The 26,600-nt window shown below is 32.9% G+C and overlaps 4 protein-coding genes and 1 pseudogene across 5 annotated transcripts; 4 read left to right on the forward strand and 1 right to left on the reverse strand.

Moving 5' to 3' along the window:
* The first annotated feature begins 7,216 nt into the window (after positions 1-7,216).
* LOC114179916 (putative pectate lyase 2) lies at positions 7,217-8,599 on the forward strand. The gene is made up of 3 exons (XM_028066420.2): positions 7,217-7,941; positions 8,048-8,151; positions 8,232-8,599. Exons 1-3 carry the CDS (start codon positions 7,225-7,227, stop codon positions 8,587-8,589), a joined length of 1,179 nt encoding a protein of 392 aa, XP_027922221.1. The 5' UTR covers positions 7,217-7,224; the 3' UTR covers positions 8,590-8,599.
* Positions 8,600-8,634: 35 nt separating this feature from the next.
* LOC114179461 (wall-associated receptor kinase 2-like) lies at positions 8,635-10,244 on the reverse strand. Of its 2 annotated transcripts, XM_028065809.2 has the most exons (3): positions 9,304-10,236; positions 9,052-9,096; positions 8,635-8,954 (listed from the first exon to the last, which is right to left on the reverse strand). In XM_028065809.2, the coding sequence occupies exons 1-3, from the start codon at positions 10,112-10,114 to the stop codon at positions 8,827-8,829; spliced, it is 984 nt and encodes a 327-aa protein (XP_027921610.1). In that variant the 5' UTR covers positions 10,115-10,236; the 3' UTR covers positions 8,635-8,826. The 2 variants fall into 2 exon arrangements, with proteins under 2 accessions (XP_027921610.1, XP_027921611.1); XM_028065810.2 differs by lacking the exon at positions 9,052-9,096 and having other exon boundaries at positions 9,304-10,244.
* A 2,758-nt stretch (positions 10,245-13,002) lies between these two features.
* Positions 13,003-18,343, forward strand: LOC114178140 (aspartic proteinase). Its single transcript, XM_028063871.2, has 14 exons — positions 13,003-13,259; positions 13,846-14,220; positions 14,334-14,394; positions 14,864-14,958; positions 15,071-15,183; positions 15,394-15,562; positions 15,631-15,670; positions 15,765-15,829; positions 16,063-16,176; positions 16,306-16,370; positions 16,484-16,640; positions 16,719-16,838; positions 17,854-17,942; positions 18,067-18,343. The coding sequence occupies exons 2-14, from the start codon at positions 13,852-13,854 to the stop codon at positions 18,149-18,151; spliced, it is 1,542 nt and encodes a 513-aa protein (XP_027919672.1). The 5' UTR covers positions 13,003-13,259; positions 13,846-13,851; the 3' UTR covers positions 18,152-18,343.
* Positions 18,344-21,327: 2,984 nt separating this feature from the next.
* On the forward strand, positions 21,328-21,439 carry LOC114180028 (U5 spliceosomal RNA; annotated as a pseudogene).
* Positions 21,440-23,825: 2,386 nt separating this feature from the next.
* Positions 23,826-25,229, forward strand: LOC114178854 (S-type anion channel SLAH4-like). Its single transcript, XM_028064976.2, has 2 exons — positions 23,826-24,756; positions 24,850-25,229. The coding sequence occupies exons 1-2, from the start codon at positions 23,902-23,904 to the stop codon at positions 25,096-25,098; spliced, it is 1,104 nt and encodes a 367-aa protein (XP_027920777.1). The 5' UTR covers positions 23,826-23,901; the 3' UTR covers positions 25,099-25,229.
* The last annotated feature ends 1,371 nt before the right edge of the window (positions 25,230-26,600 follow it).

Here is a 26,600-nt window from a genome sequence, read left to right on the forward strand (position 1 = left end):
TACAGTTTGAGTTGGAGCCGGAATTCATTAGGTGTAGCACCTTAGTTATATCTAGTGACTTCTTGGGCTTAATCAGAGAAAGACAAGCAAGGGATGTTAGTCTACAGAAGGTAAAAGAGCTACTGGGGACGGATCAGGCCAAGGAGTTTGCCTTGGGCAGTGTTGGTGTGTTGAGGTTCAGAGGCAGAGTTTGTGTACCAGAAGATGTTGAGTTGAGGAAGTTGATCCTTGAGGAGGGACACAAGAGTCGTCTTAGTCTGCACCCTGGCATGACTAAGATGTACCAGGACCTCAAAGAGAACTTTTGGTGGCAGGGCATGAAAAAGGAGGTTGCACAGTTTGTATCGGCCTGTTTGACTTGTCAAAAGGCTAAGGTGGAGCATCAGAAGCCCGGTGGAACGCTTCAACCCCTAGATATTCCGGTGTGGAAGTGGGATAGCATAGCCATGGATTTTGTTACCCACTTGCCTCGCACCGTGAGAGGACATGATGCTATATGGGTAGTGGTGGATCGTTTGACGAAGAGTGCTCACTTTTTGGCCGTGAATCTCAGGATGTCTATGACCAAGTTGGCCCAGCTTTACATCCGAGAGATAGTGAGACTTCATGGAGTGCCTAGTAGCATAGTGTCTGACAGAGACCCCCGATTCACTTCCAGGTTCTGGCAGGCACTGCAGGAGGCGATGGGTAGCAAGTTGAGGATGAGTTATGCTTATCTTCCTCAGACGGATGGCCAGTCAGAGAGGGTAATTCAGTCCTTGGAGGACTTGTTGAGGACATGTATCTTGGACCACCTTGGCAGTTGGGATGAAGTGTTACCGCTGGTGGAGTTCACCTACAACAACAGTTACCAAGCAAGTATAGGGATGGCGCCTTATGAGGCTTTGTATGGGAGGAGATGTAGGACTCCCTTGTGTTGGTACCAGGACGGTGAGTCAGTTTTGGTTGGACCAGAGTTGTTGCAACAAACCACAGAGAAGGTGCAGTTGGTGAGAGACAGGTTGCAAGCATCTCAGAGTAGGCAGAAGGCATATGCAGACCGAAGAAGGAGACCCTTAGAGTTTGAGGCTGGGGAGCACGTGTTCTTGAGGGTGACCCGAACCACTGGTGTGGGGAGGGCTATCCGCTCAAGGAAGTTGTCACCTAAGTTCTTGGGTCCGTATCAGATCTTGAGGAGGATAGGGCCCGTGGCTTATGAGGTTGCATTGCCACCCCAGTTGGCTAATCTACACCCAGTCTTTCATGTTTCACAGCTACGGAAGTACGTGTTTGATCCATCACATGTGTTAGAGGCGGAGGAGGTGGAAGTCAGGGAGAATCTCCAGGTAGTGGTACAGCCCGTGGCTATAGAGGATCGCCAAGTTAAGGAGCGCAAAGGAAGAGCCACTAGTCTCGTGAAGGTCATCTGGGACCGGAGGACAGGTGACTGTACTTGGGAGCTTGAGGAGGACATGAGGAGTTCATACCCACATCTGTTCTGGTAAGTCTAATTTTTTCGAGGACGAAAAATTTTTGTTGTTGGGGAGATGTTGTAAGCCCCTTTTTCAGTATATAGAGTTTGGGCCTGGCCTTTTCGGAGGCCCAAGGCCAGCCCTTCAGTAGGACACCCTACCCTAACAGCCCTTCACAGTTTCACTTCATCTCTGTTTCAGAAAGGCAGCCTTCCCCTCTCAACTTCTCTAAGAAAAGCAGGAGCTCTGCTAGGGCAAAGTCCGTTTCCCCTCAAAGTGAATCGAACCGCTTCCTTGTAAGTACAGATCGAAACTCAAGCTCTTTCGTTGTCCCTTTTAATGCACTAAGTTGGTCTTAAGTTGGTTCTGCCCCTAATCTCGTCCTACGTTTGATCTACGATGTTTACAGTTCCTTATAGCTGCTCCGTTCTCTCTTTGTGTGCCCTTTTTCCCTCAGCTCCGTTTACTCGAGGTAAGGGAAGCTAGGTTCTTTTCGCGTTTTTGAAATATGTGGTTTGTTTTCGTTTATGTTTTATGCTTAAATGATTGGAAAATGTTAGTTTTGGTATATTTCTGAGTTAGGGGTTCAAATATTCATGAAACTGTGATGTTTGACGTCTTTTTTCGTATTCTGATGCGTCGCACAGTCGCTGGGCGAGTTCCTTGACTCGCTGGGCGACTGGGTATTTTTCTGATATGCGCAGTTTTAGAAAAATTGAATTTTCTGACTCATTAACCGTTGGATTGAGCTCAAATTTTGACATTTGGTTCACAACATGCTATTTTATGGTTTGACCGGTTGGATCGTCAATTAGATATCTGTAGCTTGAGAAATGTGTCACGCATTACTGCAATGATTTTGGTTTTATGATAATAAATTTTCTTTGGAATTTTGGTGTAAGAGTTATGGTTGTGGATTATGCTTGATTGTATGGAATTGCAGGTACTTAAATTTTGGCACACATTTATTTGGGATGAATACTATTTTGTGATATATGTATGTCTTGGTATGCATTTATAAAGTATGAGATGAATGATAGCATGAGTAATGTATGAAGTTGTGTTTGGATGGTTGATAATGAGCATGAGAAATAAATGTTGAGGTTGCAAGTGGTGGTTATGTGATATGAGCCATGAGGTTGGTGTGAAATAGGCATAATTCCATGAGTCTCGTGGGGAGACTTTATGGTGGCGTGTAGTGTATATATTAAGATAAGGATTCAAGTAAGGATTGCATCCCGAAACTCTAAAGGGTCAGTGAGTCTCAAGTAGAGCAAACTGACCCAAGTGGTGAGAGTAGCGGGAGGCCCTAGTCTTTGGCAGGATAATGGCCTTAGACGTTTAAAGGCTAACCTTGTGTGTGGTAGGGTGAAACCCATTGGCAATGGCTCTGCAGAGCAGTAGAGGCCACCACAAGTGCAAGCGTCCAGTGAATCCGATCTTAGTATATGTATCCGGATAATAGAGTCATAGTGTCTTGCTTGTTTGCCATAACATGACTTGTATGTCTCTGTGTTGTATGCCTGTGAATGTTTATGCACTTATCCCTTTACAATATGATAAGTTTCAAGTTACACTAGCTTACCCTTGCACTTTATGTATGTTTCCGTTGTGTCTTCTCTTTTGCGATGATCACCGTTGGTGGGAGCAGATGGGAATACTTCTGGAGGTAGGCCTGATGGTGGTAGCAGTGCAGCCTAGTGGGCCCGTTGAGGTGGCTTTCGAAGAAGTTCCATGGCCCTAGTGCCTTGTAATACCATGCTCTTAGAGCATTTCTTTTGCCCAACTATTAAACTTTAGATTTGTTTCTGTTTATGGTATGGTGGCATGCCTAAATCCGTTTTCGCAGTATTTTCTGGATGACTGTAATAGTTATCTCCCCTACATTGTATGTTCATCTGAATGCTTCTCGTTATTATAACGGTGTGATATTTTATTTAGTAGTTTAATCTATTAAAATGGGACGTCACAAAATCCACTCTTAAATTTATAATTTATTTTATAAAATACATATTGTTTCTTTATATATATATATATATATATATATATATATATATATATATATATATATATTCGGAAAATTTTCGAAATTTATATATAATATTTTCTCTTTAAACTATCATTCTTTTGATACTACCTTATCCTGAATAGGTAGTGATACTTCATTTCAATCCACACATGTGAATGTTCTGATCCATAATTTACGCTCAATAATCCATAAACTTCCAATCCATCACACGGACGATTCGAAAAAAACCAAAATTATGATTCATTGAATTAATAATTATGTGTAATATAATTGAGATTAACAAATAATATAATTTATTGATTAATGTTTATACAATAATAACTGGATAGAAAATAATAAATTTAGATAATAAAATTATATAAAAAATACAGCATAATTTTGTGTTTTATATACCAAATGTTTTGATGACAGAAGCCAAGTAAATCATTCTCATGGATCTAATTTAGTACAAAGCTTCATTAATTGTTTAGTTTAACAGAATGAAATTTCTAACTAAAACTTATAGATATTAATTAATGTTAAAAAGGAGTGTATAGTATAGGTTTCTCTCACGGATGATGTGAATATTGATGTACTAACAATCTTTCTTGAATGAAACTGTTTGTGCATAACAGTGTCATGTTGCAATTGTGTGCTTCAATATTGATTAAATGTATTTGAAACTGAGAAAAAACCTTCATGCTTCATAATCTTGTTTACGTATTTGACTAACGAGTTTTAAATCCTGCCCAATTTTTTATTAAAGGAAACTTGCATTGTATTTGATTAACATTGATTAACCATATACATTGGCACCTAAAAAGTTTGACTATAGAACCTAATGATACTCTCTACTTCAAAGTTTGGTTTAGAAAATCACTTACGAAAGCCAAACGCGGGATTGTACTGTAAGCCTCATAAAATTATTTCCCCAAAGAGTCGATGTTATATTTTCCTAAAATCACTATTAAATATCATGCAAAACATTATTTTTTAAGTTTCAACAAGGGTTGATTATTATTCTGCCAATGGTTTCAATTTTGAATTAACATTTTAATAAAAATCGATTTTTTTTTATTGCCCAATGGCCAACTCTGAGATTCAACTTCCGCCATCTTCTACAACATCGAATTGTCAAAATTTTATGGCTACTGGAACTGAATGGTGGCACTCTAACTGTTTATTGGTTTACGTACGCAGAATTATACAACAATACTGTTTTTGATTAAGACGATGGAGATTAATTAGAAACTACAAATCTTTCTGCAAAAACTAGCGTTTCAATTACATTTGATTTCAACTTATTTGTATGTGTCGGGAATAGTCCAAGTGTGAGTCAAAGTCCAATATTGGATAAAATAAAAAGTTAAACATTATATAAAAATAAAAACTCATATCAACATTGTCTTAAGTTTTTTGTGTAAAAGTGGTGTGAAAAAGGTCTTATACGTATAAAACTAATGTCATATAACTATATAAAACCACAATCTCTCAATAACCATGACTATAACCAAAACATATGAAAAAAAATATAACCAACAGTGGTATCAGAACTGATGGTTCGGAATGACTGACCGCATAACTATAACCATAACCATATATATGAAAATATATTAGATATAACCCATCAGTATGGATGAAGTTCGAAATTGTTGCCAAACAAGCCTAACAAATTTGGACCACCGCATTAACCAATCAATACGTATATGGAAATTTTTCAAGAAAACAAGTAATGCAAAAATATAATATAATATTATATATACCAACTTCATGACATGAACATGCATACTTGTCTATAAATACTTGTACCATCTTTGTATATCTATCAGAGCATATAACTTGTTTTGCTAACACACAAAAATGAAGCACTTGAAGACCCTCTTCCTGGTGGCCATGCTAATAATGGCTTTGGCGATTTCTGTGACAGCAAAAGAAGCAAAAAAAGTGAAAAACAGATTCCTTTCTGAGAGGGTGGTGGTGACATGTGACAAATACCCAAATGTGTGTGACATTAAAGGTAGCGTAGGATCAGATTGCTGCATGAAAAAATGTGTGAACTTGTCCAGAGATGGTTCCAACTGCGGGAAGTGTGGAAAGAAATGCGGCTATGGAAAGATATGCTGCGAAGGTAAGTGCGTGAATCCTAAGAGTAACAAGAAACATTGTGGGAAATGTGGCAACAAGTGCAATGCTGAGAGTTCATGTGTCTTTGGAATGTGCAGCTATGCGTAAGATATGATTATCGACCAGAATATATGTATGATCACAATAAAGCAGAGACCACAACTTCATAACTTCTGCTACTCTTGTTTTAAGTGTTTTATATATGCATGTAAAACAATCTTTTCATTAAGCTCATTTTCTTTTGTAATTCGTTTATGAAATTTTAATACTTAATATTATGATACATGTGCCATCAATTGTCCTATGGTAGAGACCAAGTGAACCGAGTCACAATCAAACCGTAACGCTTAAACTATTATACTCTTAAGTAAAAAGAGTTGTGCCTCACTAATGGTTATAGTTATATAGTTTTTGGTCTAGTGATAAGCGCTCGATCTTAACCATATATTATGTAAGTTTTAGAAATATTAAGTAAAGAAAGAAAAATTAAAGAACACGTGCCTTGATGCCTTGATGAGGTAAAATAATATAGTTTTAGATTATGATGTTCGGATAGGATATGTATATAGGATACAACACGTATTCAATATATTGATACGTTTATTTTAGAAATAATAGGATATGATAAATGATAGATATGCGATATATGAATATTAAAAGGTGTACATTAATTATTAAAAACATAACAAATATATAATTTTTATTATGTGAACTCAAATTAAAACCATATGTACTAAAGTCTTCAACATAAAAAATATATTATCGTCATCATAAAAGTACTACCATAAAAAAACTATTGTAATTTGTAACAAAAAATATGTTATAGATCAATTTCCTAATTAGAGACCATGGTAGGCAAAACCTTTGTAACTAATGTTATTGACCAATTTAAAAACAATTTATAATAGAAACTATTTTAGTTATTAATTTAGGGATCAATTACAATTTTTTGAACTATTTTAGTTGACAATAATGTTTAGTTTATAAATTGACATATAAATTGGTCATTTTTCAAAATTTACTACGACTTTATAAATTAGATACTTCATTGAAAAGTATTAAGTATTGATAACTTATTCTAAAGTATTGAACATATATATGTGTCAGACACAGATACATTATCCAAATTGAAATACGATACATAATAAATTTTAGATTATTATCCTATCATGTAAACTATATTATAGAGATAATTTTATTATAATCATTCTAAAAAAAATGTAACCATAAGAAGATTTATTTATTTTTTATTGGAGTTATACAAAGTTCTCTAATGAATTAGAACATTGAAGAGATAGCATACCAGCTTTTGACATATTTGTCTTCTCAATATGGTAAGGAAATCGTAATGATGTTTCTGAAATATTTGATAAATAAATTATCTTTGTGAGGAGCATTGAACTTCCGAGTCCGTTGAAGCATTACATTGTAATGCTATTCATACATGAAATGAAAAATGTATCATAACAAGATTATAATTAGCAAGTCAACCAAGCCAAGCTTGTGCAGCCACAATTTTGTTATCTAAACCAAAAAATGCATTTCTAAGACAAACTCATAAATTGTGTGCATAACCTTCTCCCCACCTATTAAATCACCTCATTCCATTCCATTCTGTGAAATTGTTGCATTCGCAAAACCATGGCTACGTCAACTACACCCCTCCTACTTTCATGCTTCATGCTACACCTTGCTTCAACCATTGTCATTGCTCATTCAACAGAGAACAACTACTACTACAACAACACTCCCTCAAAGTATATTCCTAAGAAACCATTGCTCAACGTGATAGACTCTTGCTGGAGGGCCAAGCCAAATTGGAGCTCAAATCGCCAAGCTTTGGCTGATTGTGCAGTTGGCTTTGGCAAAGACGCCACAGGAGGCAAATACGGTGCAATATACCGTGTCTCCGATCCCTCCGATGACCCTGCAAACCCAAAACCAGGCACACTCCGTTATGGTGCAATCCAAAATGAGCCACTCTGGATCATCTTTGACAAAAACATGGTCATTACACTAAAAAACGAGCTTATTATGAGTAGCAACAAGACCATCGATGGAAGAGGAGCGAGAGTGGAGATTGCTGATGGACCCTGCATTACAATATCAAATGTTAGCCATGTTATCATACATGGCATTAGCATCCATGATTGCGAACCGGCCAAGCCTGGCATTAGCACTCCGAACCATGTTGGCCATCGTTTAGGCTCAGATGGAGATGCCATCAGCATAATTGATTCCACCAATGTTTGGATTGATCACTGTTTTCTGGCTCGTTCCACCGATGGCTTAATCGATGTTATTCGTGCCTCAACCGCCATTACCATCTCCAACAATTACTTTACTCAGCACGACAAAGTAAGTTGAACAAAACAGCTACTTCTTCCTTTTTTGTCTGATGCCTTATACCAGATTCTTGTTCATGTGCATGCAATAATATAATTACTGATAAACGTACCTGCAGGTTATGTTGCTAGGACACAGTGACCAATTCACAAAGGATAAAATAATGAAAGTGACAATAGCCTTCAACCAGTTTGCTAGTGGCCTAACTGAGAGGATGCCAAGGTGAGATTGATTTTTGTATGGATTGAATTTGCATATTCTATGAAAATAATAAACACTTATTCGCGTGGATGAAAATGCAGGGTGAGATTTGGTTATGCTCATGTGGTGAACAACAAATATGATGAGTGGCAAATGTATGCTATTGGCGGCAGTGCTAACCCAACCATTTTAAGTGAAGGGAATTTTTATGTAGCACCGAATGACCCAAATGCAAAACAGGTTACCAAGAGGGAAGTGAAGGAGAACTGGAAAAGTTGGAAATGGAGGTCTTCCAAGGACTTGTTTTTCAATGATGCTTATTTTGTACCCTCTGGATTTGGAAGCTGTGCTCCAAATTACTCACCAACTCAATCTTTTGTTGCTGCTCCAGCATACATGGTGCCTGCAATAACTCTCAATGCAGGCCCCATGTATTGTACTGTTGGGAGAGCATGTTAGTATGGTTTAGAACTGTGTCAAATAAAAAAATTATGACTTGGAATATTATTCAATGAACTCGATATCGTTTTCTTTCAATGAAGTTGATATAAAATACAACCCAACATCATATAAAGATGCCAGCAAAAAAGGCCTATGTAATGTTGTATAAATAAGTAGCCTTAATAGCTAAGGGGAAAAAAGTAACAAAAGGAAGAGACAGTCCTTGATTATGCAGTTCACGTTATTTGGTTCTGTTTAGAAAAGCCTATTCTCGTTGCTTTGAACTCCACATGTTACTGGTGCTTTAGCTCTCACTTTCTTCAAGTACCAAATACCAGCTCCAACTCCAAATACCCCTGCAGCCGAAACAGCTGCAGCAGTCCCTGCAGACAACATTCGAACACACATATCCACAAACATGAGCCCAATTTTCCACTTCAAAAACTATATTATTCCATTAACTTTATTTATTTTAATCACCTGCAATCACATTAACCCTTTTACTATGACGTGCAGCATCATAATCTGCCAAGTCAAACAATAACCAGTCAATTTTACTTTTTCAGCTAATCTCAAAATGCAAACCTTCTTAATGGTGACTGAAGTAAACAAACAGTTTATGTAGTATGAAAATCTTATGATAAACTTCTCGATTTCTACAAGAATTTCTGATCACACCGAGAGTGGATAGAAAATAAACTTCAAGAAATGATCATTGTTAAACATACATACCTTTACAATGAGAAGTGGAGTTTCCTTGTTTGCATAGGCACATGAAACCCTGTGTCTCAGTGTCAAATCCGCAAGTTCCACCTCCTTTGGAAGGATCCTGGCACTGAAGGCAGCGTGTAGTTACAGGGATATCAAAATCAATTCTGATTCCATATTCAGGAATTTGATCATAAGGCTGAGGAGCCCCAACGTTTCTCCAATGAACACTTGTATAACTAGTACAATACTTGAGCATGAGCCTCAAAGACTCAGTTGCTCTCGGAGAATAAGAGCAGCAAGAACTTCCACTCATAGCGAAGGAACACCCCGGCATGTGCCTGCAAAGGTAGCTGCCACTGTCACAGGAAGAATCACAGCGTTCAGGAAAACGCTCGCAGAAGATTGTCTTTGGCTTAACGATGACGTGATCCTCACTGCAATTGAAGAAGAGGTACTCGTTCTGAGGGGAAAGCTTGAAGCGTGTGCTGGTGTCCAAACTGAAAGGCCTTGTGGGGCGATAGTTTTCACCATCTTCACAGTTCCACATGAATGGATCAGTGACCAGAATGTGCGGATCAGCATAGCTAACGTTGTGAACAAGGTATCTCCCAGAAGGGGTTCTGACTTCGAGCTTTTCCGACTCGGAACACACCAGAATGTATCTGTAGTAGGGGCTTCCACACCCGTCGTCAATGCCAAAAGGGTATTCGATGGGAATGTGGCCACAAGAAGTTCTGCATGTGGTGGATTGAGACCTTGTGAGGGTGAACAATGAGTGAAGGAGTAGTAGTAATAACATCGGTTTTTGGTTGAAGGTAAGACGCGAACCCATCACAGACTATGTATGCAGCACCAACAACTTGATGGTTTCTGAACCAAAAGTGCTCAGGTCAAGAAATTTACATCGAATTAGTACAGAATAATATCTGCAACTGTTGCTTTACACAGTCTCCTCCTTTTGCTTTTTTTCACTTTTGGTATCTTTAAATGTTAATTCCTGTCCTCTTATCATTACTTCTTTTGCTGCGCATTCTGCATCCCAAGCCGCGCGTAGGGGGAAATAAGAAGAATTCAAATATGAATAAGAAGTAATACAAAAATATAAATGAGGGAGATGATATATAAAGAGAAAGAATAAAACAATTTATTATTTTAAGATTTTGGAGTTATTAGATTTTTTAATTTTGTTTAATACATTTTATTATTACGTAAAATTCATCTAACAAATTAATTTTATAATTAACTAAGTTCATTCCTAGGTGTTGGGTTCATATGTCTATTTTCATATAGGTTATTGTGGTTATATATATATATATATATATATATATATATATATATATATATATATATGATATTAGTCTTACACATATAAAGCATTTGACACTATCTTTTAATTTTAAAACCTTAAGACAATGATGTTATGAGTCTTTACATTTATATAGTATTTTACTTTCCAACAATCTTTCCTCAGGAGTGAGTTTTTTTTTCTTTTTTTTCATATGGTATATTTGTCCTCAGGTGTCTTATGACCCCTTTTGATTTTACTGTCAGTTACTCTAAAGGATTCTGATACCACTGTTAGGTTATGTTTCATATGATTTGGTATGAGTTATAAGATTATAGAGATTGAGTATATATATATATATATATATGACAATATTTTTATACATATAAGCCATTGACACCACTTTTTAATCTCAAAACTTTAAGACAATAATATTATAGGTCTTTATTCTTATATAATATTTCACTTTGTTTTTTCTAACTAATATAAAACTTTGACTAACACTTTAAACTATTTCTAACAGTTCTTTTATAAAAGTGGGTGGCTTTGACCCATTTATTACAAAAATTGGTCAATTTACTAATTAATTATAATAGTATGGTCAGTTTACTAATGATTTGACTAGTTTTTGTACAAAATTGGGTCGCTTTGATTTATTTATTACAAAGATAGATTAGTTTACTAATTAATTACATTGCAGATTTAAAATATCAAAATTTTTATAAAATTTTATTTAAAATATTTTTAATTAAATTTTATTATTGTAAATTTTATAATAAAATGTAATAATAAAATATAAAATATTAAGTTTTAAAATATCAAAATTTTAATAATTTTTTTATTTAAAATGTTTTTAATCAAATTATTAAAAATTTATTTTTAAAAGATATAAAATTTTAGAATTTATATAAAAGTTAAAAATAAATAAAAATAAGTCAAATCATTAATAAACTAAACTGACTCTGTCATATAATTAATTAATAAACTGATCTAAGAAGTCAAAATGACTCACTTTTATAAGAAATCCATTTCAAACACTAAAATATGTTGTCGCCATTTTTGTTTTCAAAGCACCAGCGTTACATGTCAATGGAGATGAGAATTCCTAGTAGACACAGCTGTTTATCTTTCAAGTCGTGACTGCAATTAAAAAAATGCAAACAGGTTATACCTTCCTATATCACTATCATTTTTCTTTACTGATAATTTGTTATGAGATGATAATATTAAACATTTTTAATACTGTCAGTCAATACTTAAATTAGTTTATAATTTATAATATTTTTTTTATTTTCTTCATTTTAGGATAAACCAAATTTAGATTTATTAAATATAGTTACGCAGTTTTTTTTTTTTTACAAAAGTTAGTTATTTACAAATACTTTATATTATTTTGTTTGAAATTTATTTTTTAAAATCACCTGATATAAAATTAGTTAGGGTACTGATTCAAAATTCAGTAATTTAATATATAGTAGTTGAATAAGGTTGAATTGATATTAATACAATTATTATAATTACTATAAAATAAATAAAATGACATTAAAAATATATTATAATAATTTTTTAATGTTAAAAAATAAAATTAATATTTATTCATAAATAGTAACTTTATATATGAATTAGAAATAAAAAATATTTGTAGTTTTATTGTTGTGAGGGAGTCGTTTACAAACTCACTTACGTATGTCTCATGACAAATTAAAAAGGTATACCATGTTGAACACACCTAGCGAAAAGTAATATTGTTATTTTCATCCCCTTCGATTTATGCTATGTAGCGTTTGTTGACCTTGACTTAACTCACCTAAAGAAAAGTACGATATAAATAAAATATCAATTTTCGTAAAAATGTGATTTTTTTTACAATTATCTTCAAGTGAATATTTTGTCTGTAGTAAAAGAACTAAGCAAAATCGTAGAAAATTACAATTTGTTTCTAAAATTAAGCCTAAAGTATTTTAATAATAGTTGAAGATCTCTCGTTTAAATTAGATATGAGGTCTGATTGTTGTGTATTAATTATAACTTAAATACCTTTAAATTTGAATGCTTATACTTTTAAGTTAGTTAATAGATTTGACCAACTACTACAACTAACTCTTGTATAATATCTACGGAAGCTATTTACCCTAGTAAATGCATAGAAGTAATTAATGAGTAAGACAAGGAAAGCACTGATTTTTTTGCCGTCTTTTATTTAATATTAAAATACACTAATATTTATATATCAATTTTTTAATATATTTTAAAATATTAAAATTAGTATCTGAGACAAATATCTGAGGGCACAAAATCTAAGCAGAAAATCTAAATTCAGAAAAAAAGGTGTGACGTGCTGAAAAAGCCACGTATTCCAAACCCAAACCACCACGTATCTGCATGCATAGATAAATATAGAAAATTGGTTCTTTTTCTTCATTAATTGCGGTTACCAAACCCTCTCTGGGTCAGGATCTAGGGTCAGGATCGTGTGGAAATGGAGGGTAGGGATTGAAAGATTGCACCGCCTTGTTTGATTTTGCGTTCTCATTGGGCGAAAAGAAAGGAATAAAGAGTGGGTAAGGTCAGAAAATAGGCAAGGAAGGTGTGTGTGAGAGAAATAGACACTCTCCACTGAACTGCTTATAACTCATTCTCTTTCCCTCATTTCTCTTCTTTTCTCTCCTGCGATCTCTTCTCCATATAATCGGTAATCCCATTCCTCCATTCTCATTCTTCTTCTCTGTCTTTTTCGATTAACTCTTTCATCTCATTTTACAATGATCTTGCGTTTCTTCTCGTTTTAACACGCTGGTGTCACTGTCCTTTCATCGCTTTTCGTTTCACCTAATTATTTATTGTTTAATTCTGCTTTCATGCGCAGTTTGTCTCCGGTGGAAACTGTGCTTTATTATTATAGTAATCGCTTTTCGTATTCTGTTTATACCAGGCGAATTCAAACAATTTTCTATTGCTCTCCTTCTTTTTGCGGATAACAGAACAAATAAAAAAACTATTATCTAGGTTTCATCGGAAAAATTCACGCTTGTCCGGATTTCAGTCTTTTTTTTTTCTTTTTTTAATTTTTTGTATTTGTTTATATATCACATTTTTTAGGTTTTTTTTCATCGTTTTTATTGGTCGACAGTTGACACAATATTTTGAAATTCATCTTCTTTTTTATTTATTTATTCTTTCTTATTTTTTATTTGTTGTCAATTATATTATTTTAAGCATCTTCAATTTTGAGTATTTTCGTGGTAACAATTCTTATTAAGCTTAATTTGGTTGAATAGGAGAATATGGGGAACAACAAGAATGTGATCTCGTTGTGCTTGTTTGTGACAACCCTGTTGTTTTCTGCTGTGTCTTGTGCACCCAATGATGGGCTGCGTAGGATTGGGCTCAAGAAGATTAAATTGGACCCTAACAACAGGCTTGCTGCTCGAATTGGGTCCAACGATGATTCTTTCCGGGCTTCTATTAGAAAGTTTCATCTTCAAAACAACTTTGCTGGCACTGGGGAAACCGATATTGTTGCCTTAAAGAATTACTTGGATGCTCAGTATTATGGTGAAATATCCATTGGAACATCTCCTCAGAAGTTCACTGTCATTTTCGACACAGGCAGCTCTAATTTGTGGGTGCCATCATCCAGATGCACCTTTTCGGTAATTTTTTTTGCGTTACACGCTAATGTCTAATTTGCCACTTATGAATATCTAGCAGATTTAATTGCTATCATTCATCGTATTTATTCATGTAATTTTGCATTTCGGTGCAGCTTGCATGCTACTTCCATGCTAAGTACAGGTCCGGCAGATCAAGTACTTACAGGAGAAATGGTTTGTCTTCCTCGTCATTTCTAATAACGCTTTCAAGTTAACTTTGTTCTTTTAGTCCGGTGGTTGAGCTAAAACTGTTTGTGGAAGTTCCCTCGTTTCATAAATTTAAAAACTGAAGATTTGAAAATTGAGTAGCTGGCAAATACTCTTTCGTTTTTCAGAGTAGTTTGAATCCTTGTATTTTTTCAATCTCTGTATTATGCCAATAGGAACAAACATATATTCTACGAAACGATAGAGATGAAGTTTGAAATTTTGCCATCTAGCATATGGTTAGGGCCTTAATGGTAATAGAACATTCGGATGTCTGTAGGTTCTGACATTGCAATTTGGTTTGTGGAATATATCTGTTTGTTACCTGTGTTTATATGTTCCTCTGTTTTGGCCCACTTGTTGTTTTGCTCATGTAGAAAGGATGCTGGGATGATGTCTTTCTCTATAACACAATACTTTTCTTGCTGTTGTTTAGGAACTGCTGCTGCTATTCAATATGGTACCGGAGCAATTGCTGGTTTCTTTAGCTATGACAATGTTAGAGTTGGTGACATAGTTGTAAAGAACCAGGTAAGGGCTGTATTGCTGATCATCAATGTTTATTTTAATTGAGTAGGGTATAAGATGACTTCTCATAATATATTGATTAGTAATTAATAGAATGCCTTTTTATTCCCACCAGGAATTTATCGAAGCAACTAGGGAGCCAGGTGTTGTATTTTTGGCAGCCAAGTTTGATGGCATACTGGGACTTGGATTTCAAGAGATATCTGTTGGAAATGCTGTTCCAGTGTGGTATTTTTTATGACTTAAATTTTATTCATTATTTTGTTAGAAGTTGATTGAATCAGCCTCTTGCAAAGGCAAGTTAAGGCTGCTTATTTGACACAGACCTAGTTGGTCCAACTCTTCCTATAGTGAGAGCCTTATACTAGGCGGCCCTTTTTATTATTATTCAAAGTTTAGTGAATCACCTTGTGTTTATCTTATCTTATTACCTGTCAGGTACAACATGGTTGAACAAGGTCTTATTAAGGAACCAGTATTTTCATTTTGGTTAAACCGCAAAACAGAGGAAGAGGAAGGGGGTGAGCTTGTTTTTGGAGGTGTTGACCCTGCTCACTATAAGGGAGAGCACACTTATGTGCCTGTGACCAGAAAAGGATATTGGCAGGTTATTATTTTCTTTGTACTTAATGTTTTCGTTACCTTTCTCTTTGTTAATTTTCTTTTCTTTTTCAGTTTGATATGGGAGATGTACTTATTGGTGGTAAACCCACTGGTACGTTTAGATAATGTGTTCTTCGTGTGGTGTATACTTTGCATTGGTTATAGTTTCAATTTATTTTGACTAAGCTGATGTAATTGTCATTCAGGATATTGTGCTGGTGGGTGTGCAGCCATTGCAGACTCAGGGACTTCGTTATTGGCTGGTCCAACGGTATGAACAAATGCTAGATATAGATTGACTAATATTTGTTTAGTTTCAATTTAAAATTCTTACAGCACTCATGAGATATTCCTCTGTCGGTTCATGACCTATTTCAACAATTATGGGGATTTTAGACATTCATAATTCTCATTGCACTGTTTATATTGTCATACGCAAAAAGGTCTACTAAAGGCTTCGCAATAGCTTGTTTCTGTGAACCCTTATTGCTTTTGTTACTGTAGGCTATAATAACTATGATAAACCATGCAATTGGAGCATCTGGAGTTATGAGCCAAGAATGCAAGACCGTCGTTGCAGAGTATGGTCAAACAATATTGAATTTGCTTTTGGCTGAAGTGAGTACCATTTGTAATTTGTTCTTGCCATATTTTTTTTATTAGCTTGCCCTTTGTCACGAATGGCTATTTGAAAGATCTTATATTCTTTTAAAAGTTTTCTTATGTTTTTTTCTTTACATACTTTAGACACAGCCGAAGAAGATCTGTTCTCAAATTGGATTGTGCACCTTTGATGGGACTCGTGGTGTTGAGTAAGTCCTGAAAACATTCTTGCTCCTTTGAGTCTTTTGCAATTTTTTATTTAAATACTTTAATATTTTAACACATGATTTCCATTTTATTATTTGTTCATCCCCCACCCCAGTATGGGCATAGAGAGCGTTGTGGATGAGAATGCAAGAAAATCATCTGGTGGTCTTCATGATGCTGGTTGTTCTGCGTGTGAGATGGCGGTTGTTTGGGTGCAGAACCAGCTCAGCCGAAATCAGACACAGGATCAGATACTAAGCTACGTCAATCAAGTGAGTCGGTTCTCTTAATTTTGCTATTCAAGCATCTTTCCGCACCTCTTGATTCATAGGTTCATGACGATGTTGCAGCTTTGCGATAAAATGCCAAGCCCGATGGGAGAATCTTCTGTTGGCTGCGGGGATATCTCTTCATTACCTGTAGTGTCCTTTACTATTGGTGGAAGAACTTTTGACCTTCGCCCAGAGGAGGTAAGATTTCCTCAGGCTAAAACCTGATTGGTTGCTTTAATTTTTTTTTATGACTGATCACTTAACCGAATTTTATTTAATGAAAACAAGATAAATTCAGAACGTTAGGAGTTAAGAGTAATAGGAGACACCATTTTATAGAAAAATAAAATTAAGAACAGAATTCAAGCTAAACCTTGTTACATCAGCTCAATTGCAATTTCATAACTTTACGTAAAGAAATATTGATGCCTTGTTTTCCATAGAGTAATGTTAGACTAACAATTATTTACTAGTCAAATGGTTTATCAGAATGGGATTATGTGATTCTTCTTCTGTCATCTAACACCAACATATGGGTAGTAAGTACATTTGTCCGAAGCACATTTGGCATCAATCTCTTCCTCCAATAAATTGACATTTACTACGAGTAAACACCTAATTTGATCCACCAGTATACATGTGAAATCAATCTGATCCTCCAAAGAATTGACATCAACTTTAGTCTCCCAATATATATAATCCACATCAGGTAGGAAGTTAGGGGAGCTCCATTAATTGTAAACAGCGTTAATCTATAGCTTTTTTGTAATAAAATTTTACGGTAATTTAATCCCTAAACTCAAATCTCCATTGATGTTATTCCCATGATCTTCATATAGAAGGAATATATTATGTGGCGCCCACACATAAACTCATTAACTAAATCTTCTGGCCGCAGGATTTCCTCTTTTTTTTTTTTTTTTTTTAATTTGTTGATTGAATGACTAATAATTTCACATCGACAAGTATAAGGTTAACATCAGAGCAAAAAGAAAAAAAGTTGTACTCTTGGATTAGTTGATATATGAAGTTGTTTCTAACCTCCGGTCATCTAGGGAACGATTTGGAAAAAGAAAAAAAAGGTTAACAGGAATAAAACTTACACGTAAGGATCGGTCTATACCGTGCTCATAATTTGATGTGGGGGGAGTTGCATAAATTTTTTGCACGAATATTCTCGTGTCCTCATTCAGTTTCTATTTGGTTTATTCAGTACATACTCAAAGTGGGTGAAGGCCCTGTGGCTCAGTGCATTAGTGGCTTTACTGCTATAGATATTGCACCTCCTCGTGGCCCTCTCTGGTACGCAAAATTTCTTCAACTAGCGCCATGACATTTACCTCTTATTTTTTTTATTCTCTGTTGTCTTTTTGGATTGTAATTCGTCTGATTTGATTCTCACTCAATGGGATCTACGTTAATGCAGGATCCTTGGGGACGTCTTCATGGGGCCATATCATACAGTATTTGATTTTGGTAATCAAAGAGTGGGATTTGCTGAAGCAGCGTAAAGTGATTATCAGAATATGGCGATCCTTGCTCTATTTAATGGACCTAAACTTCTGGCTTGTACGTGTTTATATGAATGTTATATACTTTGGATGTTTCATAATGTAGCTTAACATATGTATCTGTGGCATAAGCCCATAGCACGCTCCGAACTGTGACTATGCATGTTTAGTTGAATATTTTAGTTCTCATGATCCCTCCTTAGTTCTCTCTAAAATAACAAAGCAAGGCTCATCTAAAACAAAGACAAAATGGGAATGTTATGTAGATAAAGCAGAAAACGGAGCAGTCAGCTTTAAAATTAGGTATTTAAATTAGGTATGTAATCCTATCCAAGTATCTTTAGAACTCTGGAACTTTAGTCGCAACTAATCAATTCATGTAAATTTAATAATGAGTAATGTCTTGATCCTAACTTAAAGATGATTTTCCAGATATCTTGATAAAGATATAGACAACTACAACTACAAATAGTGATGATGATCCTGTTGAGAAACCAATTGTGTCAAACCTTTTAACAGCCAAAATCTAAAGATATCATCAGAAGATAATACAGGATCAAAATTCACCTCTGATCTCATCATATTTTAAGATTGAAGGCATTTAAATATACCATCGTTGTGTTAACCTATATATATATAGTTGATTAGAGAAACTTGTCACTTAAATTAATATTTTATAATTTATGTAATATCATAAAGATTTGGATTTAAAATTAATGATATATAGATTTTTTGTTAATGTTTCTTGTCTCAATATTTACGGATATCTGATTTGAAATTTAAGTTTAAAATTTTACCTTTTAATGCTCATTTTTTTCTTATAATTTTTGTTAATTTCCTATTTTTAGTGGGAATATTTCTACAATCCACTTGAGTACATTATATTTTCTAGTTTTAGTTTTTTACGTCGTAGATAAAAAATAACTTTCAGGTTTTGTTTGGTTTGATAGTAAATAAGGATCGGAAAATTAGTTTTACAATTGATTTTAAATGTAGCGATACGTAAAAATTGGTTTCATGTATGATTTTAAAGGTGGTTGTCTGACATGAACAACGGAAATAAAGAGAATAAAAGCAAAATTTGTCATCAGCCATGGCAGCACTGAGGTAGTTGTCGCTGACGCTAGTTTCACCATCTTCACCCACCGTTGCACTAATGGCCTTCATGTCACGTCTCGGACTCCTGCTTTAACGTGATCGACACTGCATTCATCGTCGTCAACCATTGTCTCTATCTTCTGCTTCCTTTGCTTCTTTTGATTTCAATTTGAGAATAATTATTTAAAAATAAAAATAATAATTACTTGAAAAATTCTTTATAGTTATAAAAATATTTACTCAATTCAAATACAAATCATGATAATATGAATAAGAATGGTCAGACATAGTTCAAGTTAGGTTACGATGAGATTATGTCAAACTAGTTAAGATAAATTTAGGTTACACAAAGTTAGGTTGAATCTAATTTAGGTCAAGTTAGTTTAAGTCTTGGGATCATGTCATGCGGGTTGAGATAAGTTCAACCCAAGTCAACTAGATCCAAGTTAAGTAGTTCAGATCATGCCAAGTCACATTGTACTTTGTCGCGTTGATTTGAGTATCACCCATTTGGATTAAGTAATCTTAGGTTGGATTAAGTTAAGTTGGAATGACAAAGGCTTAGTCTAGGTTGGATTCACATCTATCAAGTACACGCGTTAAGTTGTAACCAAATCATGATAGATCAAGTTGAATTAGGCCGAAGTCATGAAAAGTTATTAGGATAAGTCCAAATTAATTTAGGCCAATTTAGGTCCAAGTAAGTTAGATTGGGCCAAATCCAAACAAGTATGGATTGTATTAGTGATTTTGATTAAATATATTTATTTGACTTATAAGGTAAATGTAAGAGACTTATTATGCAAATACAAATGATGGTTAGTGACTAATTAATTTTAAACACTTAAAATCATATAAAAAGAAATAGATTAAATATCTCGAGTAAAATATAGATTTTTTCTAATCATAAAGGACAACTATTTACCAATGATTTTTTTTATTCTACTCATATAGCTTGATAGTAATTATTGTTTTATGGGAGCAATTTTGGCTTATTTTGGTTATTGGGTTTCATCTTTAAGAGAAGAAACATCTAGCAATGGCGAGCTTAACTTTAACTAGCTGTTTTTTCTGAAAATTTGTATGCCTCTGAATTGTGAACCTTAAACTAGTTTTACCCTTAAAAAAACTCAATCAAGTTTCACAATATGTAAATAATGTCTTTCCAACCTAAATGGTGGTGTTGAAGATGTAGGGCGTCATTTTTTTATTTCCATTACGAGTGGTGTATAATGTGTTATTTCTGTACATAGCACATACAAGAAGTTATGTTACAGCACTCAGTTCTCACTTTAGATCATATGTTGTAGCTTTCTTGAAGATTTCCCAACAACTGCATCAAGATTAGTTGGATTGGAGAAAATGTACAAAAGAATCACAGCACAAAATGTATCATTATCTATATCCCATTTAAGATGACTAGAAAAGAATTGACCTTATGGAACGAAGTAAATACAAATATCTGGTCAAGCACGGTTAAATCCCACATTGATTAATAAATAAAAAAATATATGAAAATTTCATATATATATATATATATATATATATATATATATATATAACACTAGTTTTACACGTATATAAATTATTTGATACAATTTTTATTCCAAAATCTTAAGACAATGATGTTATAGAACTTTATTCTTATATAGTGTTTAATTTTGTCTATTTTATCCAATGTAAAATTTTGATTTATACTTGAACTATTTCCAACGATATATATATATATATATATATATATATATATATATATATATATATATATATATATATATATATGTATATAACACTAATTTTACACGTATATAAATTATTTGATACAATTTTTATTCCAAAATCTTAAGACAATGATATTATAGAACTTTATTTTTAGTGTTTAATTTTGTCTATTTTATCCAATATAAAATTTTGATTTATACTTGAACTATTTCTAACGATATATATATATATATATATATATATATATATATATATATATATATATATATATATATATATATATATATATATATATATATATATATATATATATATATATATATATATATATATATAAACTCTCGTTAGAAACTGTTCGTAGTGACGTTGTATGTTCAAAGCGAATTATACTTTCGCCTTTTATTAAAGAATACGGTGAGCGCACAACATGAGTGACGTACCTATATTTTTGAAGGGTTCCATATGGAACGTCCTACAATCAAGCGTAAGATTTATAGTTAATCACTATTAACATTAGATTTATAGTTAATTTATTTATTTAAGGTATAATGATTGTGTTCTATATGTCTGATTCGATAATATATTATATATTATATATAATATATATTAGTATTATTATAAATAAAAATTTATCTGAGTTATTGTAAATTATAATTTTTAATACAAATATTATTTTTTATGTAAATTATGCATATTTAATAGTATTTTAATGATAAGAAAACACCTGAAAATCGGAGTATAGTGTGTAAGATATCAAATTACATTGTGTTGCTTTAAGTGACAAACGACATACAAAAATTTTAATGTTACTGGACTAATGTTATGAATTGTTATGTGAATTATGTGCTTCAATATCAATCGATGGGAAGTTAGTGTAAGTTAAAAATGTATTCTATATATCTACATATTCATGTTCTGTCAAACACATCAAACCTTTTCAAAGCACATGTATTTGGATGTTTTTGATATGACTATTTTATTTTGGCTGCTTTCTTATCGTCCACCGTCTTTCATTAAATTTAAACCAAAATTATTGCTTTTAAACTTTAATTATTTTTAAATTACCTGGATATTTAATGACAATTTAATATATATTTTTGAATTAACCTTCATTTATATAATCTGAAAACACTTACAAATATTTTGGTTAATGATCGGAATATAACAGATCTATTCTATTTTTAAACCCATTGAGTTTTAATTTTAGTCCTTTCCTTGAGTTGTAATTAAACTTTTCAAGTACCCTCTTGGGAACATGAAAGGGTCACATTCATTTTTTGAAGACAAGTATTGGAATCCAGTGGTGAGTAAAGTAGCAGCAAAAAGATTTTGTATGTATAAACTTTTTGGCAATTTATTGAAAGGGAAACAGAAAGATAACAAAGGCACATTTGTTTTATAGATTTAGTCAAATCCCCACTAATGGTTGGGTTGGGTTACATATTTTATCCCTTGCAAGATGGCTAGTTGGTTCCCACTATCCATCTTGCTATTCATTCATTATAATTTGTAAAGATCCTCTTTAACTCATGAATCATTTAAATACTATTTAAACACCAAATTGCTGTAATTTTTCTTATGTCTTTCTTACTCTTTGCCACTAAAGTAAAGTGAATTGTAATTAATCAATCACTTCAAATTACCACTAATTAACACACTCATGGACTGCACCTAAAAGTTACAGGCAGATTTGAACATATTATGTAATTAGAATTAATGAAAAGGGGGTTATTATGCAAAGATAGAAGGCCAAAATGCTTGATAATGTGCACATAATGTAAGTGAAATGTGATTAGGAATTTGAAATGTTATGCTCTATGGTTAGGATAAGAAGCTAGCTTTCTCCACTACCCCTACTATTTCCATCAAAGTTATTTATAAAAAAAAATTAAAAAAAAAATGTACCTTTCAGTAACTTTATGCTGAAAACTAATTACAAAATGAAAGCTTTTATAAACTCATGACCAACATAACTTTTTATTTTCTGACATAATAACTACAGTAAGATTAAATTTAAAACTTGGAATCTGGGGTGTTGTAAAAGTAAGACTCTTTAAAACGAAGTGAGCATTTATTAGTTAAAGTATGCCTTAACGACCCACTTAATTTGAATGCATACATATATCACGACCTTCCTTAGTTTTTTCTCATTAAAATATTAATGTATCTTATTACCTAATATATACCTAATACAGCCACTCCAAAATTGGAAACTCGTCAACTTAGCACTAAGTATGTGTAAAGTGGGTTTTGAGAAAATTTTTCTTTTTCTTCCACCGAAAAACTTATATTTTTTTTTTTTTTTAACATTTCACAAAATGTAACATTTATGTTTAATTTCTGTTTTTTTTAATCGGATAATGATACTAATCTGAATATTTATAAACATACTGTTATAAAAAAATATTATTAAAATTATAATATTGAAATAATATCGAGATTTTATATTGACTATTGATAAGTTAAGTTTATAGTATATAAATAATTACAAACGCGTTGATTTTGTAAAATTAAATTAGATTTAAAATTTTAATATCGTCAAAATTAAGTTAGAAATTCTATCTTAACCAAATTTATTATTTACTAAATCTATTTTGCTATCCCTTAACAATATATATATATATATATATATATTTATATATATTCTTTCTTCTTTTTTATCTCAAATAATAAAAAAAATTATTAAAATATAAATTTTGAAATAAAATAGTAAATAAATTATAAATACTTTAATATTTAGAAAAAGACAAGTAGGAGAAAATGAAAGGTAACTACTTATCCATACCAATTAATTTATAAAATTGGATATTTGTCCTCATCAGGTTCAGACATTATGCATTGATGAGGGTTTAGTTCCGATCCTTCCACTATATAATCCCTGGAGCTGGAAGTGCGTGAGACATGTTACATTCCAAAATCAGTGGCATAGCAATATGAAGGGTGAAACTGAGATCAATGAAGCAGTTGATGCAATCGAAGGTGGTTCCATGAACAATACAAACAACGAGATCACCAAGCCATCACATTCACGGTTACCAATCTTGACCAAGATCCATGTTGGTTACTTTTTCATATGCCTTTCGTTCGGTGCACAAGCTTTGCTGTGGAAGAGTCTGAGTAAACACAACAAGGACTCGTACTCTCTCTGGCACGGATTCAATTTCATGCCATCCTTTGCATTTCTACTACTTTGGTGCGTCGCACTGTTCATTGCCACAACTTTATCTTTACTTTATGTCCTCAAGTGCATCTTTCACTTTGATATGGTGAAAGAGGAGTTCTCACACTATATTGGAGTGAACTGCATGTACGCTCCTTGGATCTCTTGGCTTCTCATGCTTCAATCTGCACCCATGATTCTTCATACAACTCCCTGTTACCGAGCTCTTTGTCTGGCTTTTTCCTTTATGATATTGGTCATTGATGTTAAACTTTATGGACAATGGTTCACAACTAAAAGGAGGTTTCTCTCGATTGTGGCAAACCCTACTAGCCAGGTTTCGGTTATAGGGAACTTGGTGTCTGCTCGAGTTATTGCAGAAATTGGTTGGAAAGAGAGTGCAGTGGTAATGTTCTCAATTGGATCGGTATTCTATTTGGTTATATTCATAACTCTATATCAGCGTCAGAAAAGTGGAAACCAGTTTCCCACAGTGCTAAGACCAGCTTACTTCTTGTTTTTCGCTGCACCAAGCATGGCAAGTTTAGCCTGGAAATCCATCTTGGGTGCTTTTGTCACCCCATCAAAGATGCTCCTCTTTCTGTCCTTTTTCCTTTTTATGTCTCAGGTTCTTTTCTGATATTCCAATCTTTTATATATCTTTGTTTGTTTTAATCTGTTTGATGGTAATGAAGGAGTCAAGGTTTGTTGTTGAATGCAGGCTTGCAGACCAGCCATGTTCAAGAAATCGATAAAGAGGTTGAACGTGACATGGTGGCTGTATTCATTCCCTTTAACCTTCCTTGGTCTGGCTTGTGGGGAATATGCTGAAGATGTGAAAAGTGGAATGGCCCCTTGGTTAATGCTGGTTATATGTATGGTCTCTGTGCTGGTTTTCATTGCTTTGATGATCGTCACTGTACTCAGAATTGAGATGCTACTCAACAAAAGTGCTCCCTTTATAAGTTGAGAGGTTGAAAATATGATGTTTTACTGTAGGCACTGCTCTCTCTTTTGTTTGGTTAAAAAGAAGGAATATGAAAGAATATGTGTAAAGGGAAACAAAAACAGATGAATAAAATTCAAAGTTATCTCCTATAATTCAAAGTCCTATTCTAAAAAATCTCATATTTTCTCTACAAATTTTATTTTGAAAAGTTTCTGTAAGAAATATTTATACATTTTATTATAAAAGAATATTTGTAAGAAATTATTGTTTATAGAAAATACTAACGAATTTTATAAATTTATAAAAAATAATTATTTATAAAATAATTACCTACCAATTAAAATATAAAAAAATAATATTTTTTTAAACTTTTTTAACACATTTATAAGAAAACTACGAAATATTGAAAATTTTAATAGTAATGAGAAATATAAAAAAAAGTAAACAAGAAAAATAGAAACTCTACAAACAAAATATGACCGTGATTAAAAATTATAATTATAATTTTGGGTTGTATTTTACTATAAAATATTATTTTTTTTTTCAAATTAATGTTTTTAAGAAAAATGTGTGAACAAAGGATATTAACCGTTGAGTTTATATATATTTTTTTCATATATGGGTTATATTCATAGTCACATATAAAATCTTTGACACCACTTTAACCTCATAACCTTAAAATAATGGATGGTGTTATGTATCTTTAGTTTAGCTTTCTCTTTTTTATCCAATGTGAGACTTTTAACTCACATTTGATTATTCCAAACACTAACATCATTTAAGTGATGACAATTTAAATGAGAAGAATATTTATTTTAGATTTGTAGAGAGACATTAGAATTTTGGTTCAACTTTGCAGTACATCTTGTATTTTTAAAATTTATCTTTAATTTTTAATATATTTAGAACATTGAAAATGTTATATACAGAGAATACCTTATTTGAAATTATGTTAGTAATGTTTATTTTACACACTTTTAAAATGTCTTTTATCACAAAATGGTCATTCCAATGGAATTTGATCATTCTATTGTAAAAATGTGTTTAACATTGTTTTGAATGATTCATTCCACGACATTTTTAAGTTCCTTGCTTATTATTTAGATTTGGCTAGAAATTTTAATATATTTTGGATAACATTTTGTACAAGGATTCAAAAGAAATATTTTTTCAATCAAATATACTTGTGGGGTGTAGTAAGAAAAACTGAGAAGTGTAGGAAGAAAATCCGAAAACGTTCTACATTTGTAGGAAAAAATTATTACATACTGTGAAAGGGAGAGCTGATCTCTAAACTTAGAGGTTTTGTGATGTGGTGGAAAATGACAATTGATCGCATTATAAAACAATAAAAAAATAGTTTACTTGAACATTATAATGAAGAAGTGACAAATTACTTGTATTTATACATGTAACAGTGGATATGATATATTAGCCAATATCCAAAAATTTTAAAACTGCAATGAAATAATAACAAAAAAAGAAAGGAAATAAACGAATACTATAATATGATTTTTCATGAA

This window comes from Vigna unguiculata, chromosome 3 (assembly GCF_037176805.1).
Source record: "Vigna unguiculata cultivar grain cowpea cultivar isolate G323 ecotype 2 chromosome 3, ASM3717680v1, whole genome shotgun sequence".
Lineage (NCBI taxonomy): Eukaryota > Viridiplantae > Streptophyta > Magnoliopsida > Fabales > Fabaceae > Vigna > Vigna unguiculata.

Excerpts from the sequence above, each read along its gene's own strand:
- LOC114179916 (XM_028066420.2), top strand. The coding sequence starts at position 7,225 with ATGGCTACGTCAACTACACCCCTCCTACTTTCATGCTTCATGCTACAC. Across the intron at positions 7,942-8,047 it reads ACTTTACTCAGCACGACAAA|GTTATGTTGCTAGGACACAG; the intron begins GTAAGTTGAACA and ends ACGTACCTGCAG. Across the intron at positions 8,152-8,231 it reads CTAACTGAGAGGATGCCAAG|GGTGAGATTTGGTTATGCTC; the intron begins GTGAGATTGATT and ends ATGAAAATGCAG.
- LOC114179461 (XM_028065809.2), bottom strand. The coding sequence starts at position 10,114 with ATGGGTTCGCGTCTTACCTTCAACCAAAAACCGATGTTATTACTACTA. Across the intron at positions 9,097-9,303 it reads CTCCACTTCTCATTGTAAAG|ATTATGATGCTGCACGTCAT; the intron begins GTATGTATGTTT and ends TTGACTTGGCAG. Across the intron at positions 8,955-9,051 it reads AAGGGTTAATGTGATTGCAG|GGACTGCTGCAGCTGTTTCG; the intron begins GTGATTAAAATA and ends TGTTGTCTGCAG.
- LOC114178140 (XM_028063871.2), top strand. The coding sequence starts at position 13,852 with ATGGGGAACAACAAGAATGTGATCTCGTTGTGCTTGTTTGTGACAACC. Across the intron at positions 14,395-14,863 it reads AAGTACTTACAGGAGAAATG|GAACTGCTGCTGCTATTCAA; the intron begins GTTTGTCTTCCT and ends GCTGTTGTTTAG. Across the intron at positions 15,830-16,062 it reads CGTTATTGGCTGGTCCAACG|GCTATAATAACTATGATAAA; the intron begins GTATGAACAAAT and ends TTGTTACTGTAG.
- LOC114178854 (XM_028064976.2), top strand. The coding sequence starts at position 23,902 with ATGAAGGGTGAAACTGAGATCAATGAAGCAGTTGATGCAATCGAAGGT. Across the intron at positions 24,757-24,849 it reads TTTTCCTTTTTATGTCTCAG|GCTTGCAGACCAGCCATGTT; the intron begins GTTCTTTTCTGA and ends TGTTGAATGCAG.